This window comes from Anarhichas minor, unplaced genomic scaffold (assembly GCF_050575085.1).
Source record: "Anarhichas minor isolate MPS153535 unplaced genomic scaffold, ASM5057508v1 ptg000311l, whole genome shotgun sequence".
NCBI lineage: Eukaryota > Metazoa > Chordata > Actinopteri > Perciformes > Anarhichadidae > Anarhichas > Anarhichas minor.
In genome coordinates, this window is record NW_027466757.1 from 7,836 (window position 1) to 17,932 (window position 10,097).

A 10,097-nucleotide genomic window follows, 5' to 3' on the forward strand; every position below is an offset into this window, starting at 1 on the left:
ATCAGATTGTAAAACATAATGCATTGTTATAGATTAAAGTGCATTAACAGTATGAAGCAGTTAAAAATGGCCAAACTCCAACACTAAAGTGCTGCTTATGTATTAAAACATGGTGCTGAAGTAAACAATGAGATTACTTCTTCCACCACTGAGCAGCATGACATCATTTGCTCCACCGTCAACACAGTACGCAGTCTAATCTGTGTCCTCTAAAAAGACGAGTTGAGCTATAATTACACGAGGTCACTTAGTTTGACAATAATCCAGCGACTCCCAGATTAAAGCTGCTGCTGCAGCAGCACCGACTCACAAAGGAGGATTAAAAACGTTTCATTGTGAATTTGGAGCCCTCCGATCTGTTTACCAGCGTATTAGTATTACTCGTGTCTACACAATTTGTGCAAATTAAATAACAAGAGAAATGTATTCATAAAATCAGATGAGGAAACTAAGCAGTGGTGGGAGAAGTGCTCAGATCCTGAAGTACTGAATTGAAAATGTTACTTCAGTAAAAGTACACAAGTATTATCCCCAGAATAAAGCTGAAATATCAAAAGTACAAATACTTACAGCTCAGAATGGCTCCTTTCAAAGTGTTGAACATTATATTATGATATAGTATCACTAATGAACATGTAAAGCTTTTTAATGTTAGTTTGTCGATGTGGAGCATCTTTCTGATACTTTGTGTACTATTGGGTAGATTAGTAGTACGGTACTGCTTCATGTCGTGTTTTTTTCAAATGGTAAAAGTAAATAAAAAGGTACAATACTTAGTAAATGTACTGTGTTACATTCCACCACTGAAAACATTGTTGAAACCCGCTGAACTCAATAGAAGCGTGTATGAAATAAGTATAAATGCGAATGAACAGCCTCACCTGTCGACTGTCTGTGACGGACACAAAGACGAGGATCCTCTTCCACGCGGTGTTCGCTCAGACTCTTCTGACAGAGAGAAGCGGGTCTCAGGACCAGTCTGTGATCCTCCAGACAATCTCAATCAGGTGAGTGGATCACTGTCTCACACCTGCTCATTGGCTGGGTGTGCAGTAAGCTGCTGTAGCACCGACATCACACATAAATACCTCTGTGGGTGTGTACATGTGTGTGTGTGTGTCCTAATTTAGTGTGAATTATTTAACCACTTAGTGAATAAACCAGAACACTTAACGAACTCTCCCGAAGCTTTGACTCATGTTATTTCTCCTCTGTCATTCTGAATTACACAACAAGATTTAAACCTCATTATACAACATGCTGGGCTTTTCCCCCACTGACCTGAACAAGACTGAGGGAGATTACAGATTATATCTATCCATCTATCAGGATGACTTTTCTTTTATATCATCATTGTATGAAAAAAAACAACAACTACATTTTCCAAGTCATGGCATGAGTTCTTAACATCTTTAAAGATCATTATTTTGTAAAAGACACAATACAAAAGCAGGCAAGTCTTCAAAGAGTCACTAAAAATAGAACATGCACACTCACTCACTCTCTCTCTCTCTCTCTGTACTGTACGGCGAGACTTTGAACAACGCTGGGAGACGTTGAGCGGACAAAAGCGAAGAGCTGTACACGTGGAGGCAACTTGTGCTGCTTTGAAATGCTCACTCATACATTTACATTCTTCCAACAAAGAGGGTTGGCATAATTCACAGTCTTGTGAAATTTCACTTGTGTCATTCTCTGTTGGATGTAAAAAAAAATAAAAATAGCCAGTCCAATGCCTACCAGGAGTCATGGTGTGAAGAATGATGTTGAATATTGTTCGTGGATCAGACGGTATATTACTGTGCTTGTTAACATGTCAACATGACTTCTTCTTGTCATGTTACATAAGGCAGGAATACAAGCGAGGACGACTCACCAGAAAACCTCAGCGTCTGCTTTCTTTCTTCAAAGGAATAGTTTTGGGGGAATCAGTGTATTTTTACTTCTTGATGAGAGTTTGATGAGTGGATTAATACCATAAAGTAAATAAGAAGCTATCACAAGCAGCTGGATAGCTTAGCTTAGCACAAGGACTGGTAGCAGCTAGCTAGCCTCACTGTTTCTAAAAATAACAACATCTGCCCACCAGCACCTCTGAAGCTCACGCACACTTTATTTGTTTCGTCTGTACAAAAGAAGAGATTAAAATGAGATATGACTTATTAATATGTGAGCTTTAGTGGTGCTGGTGGCCAGATTTTGTTCACTTCAGAAAGAGCCAGACTTGCTAGCAGTTACCAGTCTTTGTGCTATGCTAAGCTAACCGGCTGCCGTTATACAAATACACAACAGATAGCAAACTCTCGGCGAGAAAATGTTTCCCAAAATCAAACTATTCCTTTAAGCTCAACAGTTGTCTCCTGATGGCCACAACATAAACAGATTATCTGCTCAGACAACCTTCAATAATCCCTGCGGTGAACTTCTCAGCCCAGATAATATTGAGAGTCTATTCATAATATTCCTTCAATCACAATATTTTAAAAACTCTCAAACAGAGAGGAACACAAAAGGAGCATGACTGTGTGGTCTGATGTTGTACTTTCTTACTTTTATAACTTCAAAACACGGGACCATCGTGTGTCTTTGTGCTTGGAGAAACCTTTTAACAGGCACTTATTATACGATGTCTGTGCTTTAAATAGGTTTTGGGTCATCAGCTGGCAAACTGAAGGGTCGAGACAGAAGACACGGCGTCCCGTTGTCGGCTCATTCTGCACGGGAACGTCTTTCTGTGTGCTCTGTACGTGATGACAAGGAGATAAGGTCTGAAGACTGCTGCTAACATGCAAACAACACGGCATGTCAACGCTTTCTCTGTAGGATCCATTGATTGGATCATTAAAAAAAAAAAGAAAAAAAAAAAAAAAGGCTCCGTGCAGAGGCAGGAGTTCAGGAGGAGAAGGATAATCGCTGAAACACACACATTGGTGTTCTCGTCAGCTGATCCTGGGTCAGCGTCTCGGTCACAGCTGGGCAGATGTGGTGCTTCTGACGGTCCGATGAGCAGATCACATGCACGTCGCCCCCTCTGGAAGACAACCGAGCTCCTTCTCAATTCTACAGCGCAGGTACGTATACCTGCAGGTACAGGCAGACAAATGCAGACGGAGGAAGAATGAATGGATTACAATGCTATGTTCTGTAAGCTCATAACAGCTGGTGAACATGTGGAAGACTTTGGCCATTAGAGGCAAAACAGAAAGGAGACACGAGATGGTTTCGTGGAGAATATAAAGTATTACTATTCTCTTGTACCTTTTCCTGAGTTTCACCACCTCTCTGTCCTCCTCCTCCTTCAGTTTGGTGATGAAACTCTTCAGCATGGGCATTTCAAACTTGATATACTGCGCCACCTGGTGGAAAGGAGGAGAAACGAGCACATGAACAGAGAGTAACGCGAGGTCAATCAGAGGATTATAGGAGACACAGAAGAGAAGACGCGTTCATATCTCCGTCACAGTGAATGTGGTGATTTACATCATACGTGACTTCTTCTCCGAGGTCTTCCTCCATGAGGAACACCTTGCAGACCTGCTCACACGGGCCCTGCATGATTCTCAGCACCAGAGGATAGTCACTCCGCTTCAGCTTCACACGCTCTGAAAACATGGACACGTCCATCAAAAAGGTATCGATTAACAGGGTTTTCTTCATCGACATTTCTTTCTCTTCACAGGAAACAAACTGAACAATTCACACTCACCTCCGCTTGTGTGGACGAGGTAGAGCGCAAAATCGTCGGGGCTGTTTTCGATTTTGAACTTGTTGAGGAGAACTCGAAGCACCTGCGGTGTCCTCATGCAGCTGTTGATCCGGACATTAGTCACTGAGCCGAAAGCAGGGGTAAACACTGACGTCTGAGAAAAGCAAAAGACAGGAATTTATTTTCCTCTATAACATACTGTATGTACAGTATATATATATATATATATATATATGTATTTATGTAGAGATACACACACAGCATTGCTGCCTCATCCAGCACGTGTTTAAACGTAGCACACAATACTTTTTTCTGACTTTCAGACTTCACCTTGTGGTTGTAGAAGTGTCCGTTGATGGAGAAGCGATGGCGTCTGATCTTCCTCTGGTCGCTGGGTGAGCGCCGCTGGCCCCGTCTCAAGACGCCGGCATCGCTCTTCGTCCTGAACAGCTGAGCGGAGCTATCGCTGTCCTCTGTCCAATCAGTCATAACATCAGCTATTATTCAGTGTTATTTAGACTCATCTTTAAATGAAGTTGTGGTGGAAGTAGTGATACCACAGTGAAGGAACACTCTGTGGCAAATAAAAGTCTGGCGGTTAAAGTTTTATTTGAGTGAAAGTACGTAAGTATTCCCATCAAAAAAAACCGTAGTACCAAAAGTAAAAGCAGGACGGTCATTTTCAGAATATGTACTTTTAAAAGTGGGGCAAAAGGAGTATTTCTAACATTCAGGTAAAAACAGGATGAAGCAAATATGAGAGACAGATGTGATGCTCTCTTCTTATCTCACTGTTGTCAGACGCAAATGCTCTGGACCAACTAAAGATAAGGCTTTAATTCCTTTCCACCTTACACTGATGTCATGTTTACACAAAGCAGCTGAGGGTTAATTAGAGATTTGGTCCACAGTGTTGTTTTTAAACCTAAAGTTAATTTGATTTTAACACAACGTTTCTTTTTATGTCTTGGGAGCTGATGAGCCAACACAAGTAAAAGAAGTTAAAAGGTATTACTTAATGACTCAGCGGTTTCGGTGTTGGTATTGATGAATGCATGTAGTGACTCACCTTCTTCTGCCTGTTCTTCCATCACATCCGAGTCCTCTGGTTGGCTGTCAGGTGGTGTCACTTCCACTGTGGGCGGGCTCTGCTGTGTCGTCTGTTGACCATCTGTGCTGTTGGGGGAACTTAAAAAAGAAAAAAAAGAAAAAGAGAGACGAAGAGACTGTAAAGATACAACCAAAATACTTTCTGCATTCAAAGTTATTCTGGCGATAGATACATATTTTACTTTGTTTTAGACAGACGTTACAGTGGAGTCATAATGTCAACAGCGTAAGACTTAAACTCTGGAGTAACAACATCTCCATAAAAACACTGACACACTGTTATTATTATAGACCTCGTTAAGCAGCAGACGTTTGTTAACCACTTAAACACACACACACACACACACACACACACACACACACACACACACACACACACACACACACACACACACACACACACACACACACACACACACACACACACACACACACACACACACACACACACACACACACACACACACACACACACACACACACACACACACAAGTTTCAGCTTGTGACAGCTGTTCCTCTTTATTGATGCAGTTTTTCATGATATGTGAAAGTATATTCCTTGAATATGTAATGTTGCTTTATTTTCGGACTGAAGCATCAGCAACACCAGCAGGAATAATTTAGCCTCTTTGGGAGCTCTGCGTTTGAGAGGTTGTCTGTATTTCAAAACTCGCAGTATCAAAACCTGATAGCAGGAACTTTTTTGTTGCTGCAAACTGTTGTCCAACCTGAGAAAAAGCAACTTCACAGCTGTGGTTTGTAAGGTGATTTAGATACTTCAAAGTTAACGTCCTTTTTCATGAATTGTTGATGTTATTTTGTCCCTACATGTCTGTGAGGTCTGTTTTTATGGAACAAGAATACTGATGAATGAATACAGAAAGGGGCTTCAAGCCTATCGACGCTAATTGATCTGTGGTAGCTTGGGGCAAAATCCAAAATGGAGGCAGCAGTGTTAAAAGGTTCCCCTTTGTCTCTGGACCGTTGCCAATAGGATTTAGCAAACTGTGAAATCAATTATCTAATTCAACCTCGACATAATCCATATCTGACCCCTGCTGACCCGCTGGGCATCACCATTTCCGGTCATCGAGGCGTAACTGGATCCGTCCGGACCTCTTACCCTTGACTGTCCAGATTGCAACCCGAGTGCCAGGACGTGGAGGAGGGGGGCGGGCGGATCCGCTCGTGGTCATCCTGCATCTGAAGCCTGATTGGCCGCCGCAGGCCCCAAAAGATATTCAGCAAGCCCTCGACAATCAGCTCCCCCTCTTCCTGTTGGGAGAGAGGAGCCGTGGTCAATACACACACACCCAATGGGCTGTTATTACCCTTCTGGGATACAGCGCACAGAACTCATTAAATTACAATTGACAGAGTAAATTGGTGACAGGAAGGCAGACAGACGGTAGTGAAAGTGCTTCTGTTGAAGAAACATTAAAACTCACACTCACACACACACACACACACACACATACACACACACACACACACCTCTCTGTGTCTGAGCTGTAGGTTCTGTCCTTCATAGTAGAGGTTGTACGTCTTCAGATGTGAGAGGACTGTTGCCCTGGAGACAGAGAGGAGGAAATGCTGATTTCACGTATTTGTAGCCCACTTATGTAAATATACGTGTGTGTGTATCATGTGAACTACATTCTACAAAGCATCAGATGTGGGTTGATTGATGTCATGCTGTCAAAGCAGCCTTTGAAATAAAAAATAAATCTTCTTTTAGAGACTAGAAATGTGCTAGAAAAAGGCGACAGTGTGAAAGAAATGAAAGAATCCCGATTTGTCTGGCTGTCTGACGGTAACATGCTGAGTTGGCTTTTTAATGAGGAGGTTTTCAGACAGAGAACACAGTATCTTCACAACAGGACTGTCGAGTAAATTACATCTTTTGAAATATTCTCTTTTGGTGATCATCTTGGTTGTTTTATAGCGAGCTGTAGTACTCACGTATACTCAAGTCAAGTACTGACATACTACATCCTTAAAGGTCCTCTACGAGGTATTCAGAGCGTAACTACTGACTCCACGCGGCTCTCAACATGGCGACGGCTCACAGCTAACGTCAGTAACCGCGCTAACGGTGCGAATTACGGCAAAAGTGCTGACAGAGCCAACAGTGCTGACGTGAGGGGGAACCGGAGGACGGGCGTTGTGGTTCCGCGACGACGGCTGGGGGCGTTATCAGCAGTAACCGTATATTAATGCTCTGAATATTGTACGAGAAGCTTTAAATAGATCAATAAATGCTTGTATGCCTCATAAAAGGTCAGTAGTGAAGTAAAGTACGCACACGTTTGCAGATAGACGATAAAAGTTAATACAGGGTAAGAAGACAGTTATATGCAGATGGTTTTGAATCCTTACTTCCTGATGAACTTGTTCTCTCCAATCTGAACCCTGTACTCTGGATCATCCATTCTCAGTCAGCATGAGAGGAGCTGGGACACAAACAAGCAACACAGAGAGTTAACACAGTTTCTCCCTCTGTCTCATGACTCCTTATGACCGGCCGGCTGGAGAGGAGGTGAGGAGAGGGACTGCAGGAAGGAGGAGGAGGTAAAGCTCCACACAGTAAACAACGATCACAGATCATATCTAGTTTCCTGTCAATGCTTTTTTTTAGTTCAAGAGACAGATCAACTCGTAGTGAACAGTTAAACCACAACATCTGGTGTGTGATGGAGGAGAACAGCTGCTCTCTTGCTCCTCTTTCCTACAGTAAATCTTCTCTTTTCTGTCACCCCTTTGACTCTCTCTCCTCACGTCTGTGTCTCTCCGCACACATGCAGCTGTTTAAAAAAATGGCACCCGGCCATCACCACAGAGGGCTTTTCCTTCGCTCTTTGCTGAACGTTGGTGTATTTGTCCTTGTGCATCAGTGGAGGACGCAGGACAGAAGCCCCCCCGACAAGGAGATGAACAGGTGGAGGACACATGTGCCACCCTCACAGCCTAATCATTACAGCTGCTTAAACATTCATCTGTGAGCACACTATCATATGTGTTTATCTACCCATCATAGATGTGTCTATACACACAGTACATGTAGTCTGTCTGTCCTTTAAATCAAATACACTGGATGTAGAGGTGAAGACGTGCTTCATAGCTTATCCAGGAGGATTTAACAACAATTCTATAAACTTATGTCCTGGAATTGATCTTGTTTTCTCACTTTCTCTGTATTTCACGATTTCACGCATTAAATAAAGACTGTTTTAAAGGATGTGTTGGCAATTTTAGCTCCTAAACAACACATAATTTACATTTCTTGTGGACCATCTTTGAAGGTAGCCTCTGCATTATTTTGAATGTCAGTGCGTCATGTCTGTCCACCACTTTGGTCCAGACTAAAATATGTAACAGAAATATTGAATGGATTGCCATGAAATGACATGGTCATGGTCCCCAGAAGATGAATCCTACTGACTTTCATCAGTTGCTAACATGTGGTTGACATTTTTAGATTTGAGTGAAATATCTCAACAACTACTTGATGGATAGTTGTGGAATTGTGTGCAGATACTCATGGTGTTAATGAGTTTGCTGATCCTGACTTTTGATGTAAATATTTCACTTGTCACTTATCATGACATTCATGGTCCCCTGACAATATATCCGAATCAATTTTATGATCTCCAGACTTCAGAGGTCCTCTAGGGGCGTCATCAGATCAACACCCATCCGGTGCTTTGTTGGGTTTATGACCAGATACCTGCAAACACTAACTACAATCCAATCAGCCTCAGCTGCATTTTGTGCTTAATGCTAATCAGCGAATGTTAGCATGTTAGCAGGATGAAGCTCTGTGTGCCGCGTATTCCACCACAGAGAACATCCAGTCTGCATTCATTTCTCAATGTTGTATTATTGTTGGAGCAGAGCACATTCAGCGCCTCTGTAACATAACTCACAAAAGTATTAATACTTAAAGTCAGAGGGACATACCTGCCAAATAAACGTGGTATAAATGTCAGTTACAAGAGTACAAAAAGATCATACCGTAGTGAAGACTGTGTGATGTTGTTGAGTCACCAGAGACAGCTGCAGAAGAGGAGGGAGAGAGAGAAAGGTTAAAAGAGGTAGACTCTGTATGTATCCTCAGGTATTAGCAGTTTTGTCACTCAGGTGTCGGTATCAAACGCCTTTTCTTGTGAGTCTGACAGTGAACAGACGAGGAAGAATCGGGGGCGTTTAAAAGGAAGTGCTCCCCTTCCGTTGAATCACTTCCTCCTTTGCTCAGTCAGTCACACAGGAAACTGACACTGGCCCTGACACGGCCCTAAACTTCCTCAATTCAAGCAACGCGGCTGTACTAACATGCACACCCAAAGAAAGAGAGCACGCACACACACACACACACACACACACACACACACACACACACACACACACACACACACACACACACACACACACACACACACACACACACACACACACACACACACACACACACACACACACACACACACACACACACACACACACACACACACACACACACACAAATGTAGCAGCTTTAAACACAGTGCTGATAAATAAACCGAGCCTGTCAATCACTGATATGAATGTGTTCAGCTGTTGTGGGCGAATTAAATATTAAACACCAATCAGCCCAGCCCCATCAATATTTCAGCGGCTGTATTAGCCCTGTCAAGCGCTCGAAAAGAGCAAGCGTTCAGCTGCACAATGGAGACCATTAGTCTTTAATACGGCGGCCGTGGTCACTGGCTGGTGATGCTGGCGGTCGCAGACGGACATGTGGCCGACTGTCAAACCGACACAATGTCGTAATCGTGTCTCACAAGACCAACGGGAATTTTAAGTCAACCACCTCGACAACTGATAACGAAATCGACAGCTTCCCGACGTTAACCGCAGGACATGAAGATCAAATCTGACATTTAACCTTTAAAGCTGCTGCTGGAGTATCAATGGCTGTTGTACTAAATGTGAACCCTGTTCACTGTTTGCTGTTGGGGAAAGTTTGCAGAAAAAACAAGGCTTGATGACTGATGAGTGTGTGTTTTTGACTTTGTTCCGAGGGGATTTGAAAGGTTTTCTTCAGCTCATGATCTCAGTTTTCTCTGACTAGTCTTGAAATGTTTCAAGACTGGTGCCAATACGATACCAAAATATTTGTTCCATAGCAACGTCTCAAATGTTAGATGTTGTACAAACACAAGCAGCTGGTCAAAATATCATCAGGAACTCTCTGATGAAAGAATAAGCAAAAGAGACCATGAATCTGAGCAAACACTCGAT

General features: G+C 42.7%; 1 protein-coding gene across 1 annotated transcript; it reads right to left on the minus strand.

Moving 5' to 3' along the window:
• Positions 1-1,388: 1,388 nt before the first annotated feature.
• LOC142944638 (ras association domain-containing protein 2-like) lies at positions 1,389-9,034 on the minus strand. Its single transcript, XM_076085704.1, has 10 exons — positions 8,832-9,034; positions 7,197-7,270; positions 6,312-6,387; positions 5,941-6,092; positions 4,776-4,894; positions 4,037-4,179; positions 3,707-3,860; positions 3,481-3,602; positions 3,259-3,356; positions 1,389-3,081 (listed from the first exon to the last, which is right to left on the minus strand). Exons 2-10 carry the CDS (start codon positions 7,247-7,249, stop codon positions 3,012-3,014), a joined length of 987 nt encoding a protein of 328 aa, XP_075941819.1. The 5' UTR covers positions 7,250-7,270; positions 8,832-9,034; the 3' UTR covers positions 1,389-3,011.
• Between the last annotated feature and the right edge of the window lie 1,063 nt (positions 9,035-10,097).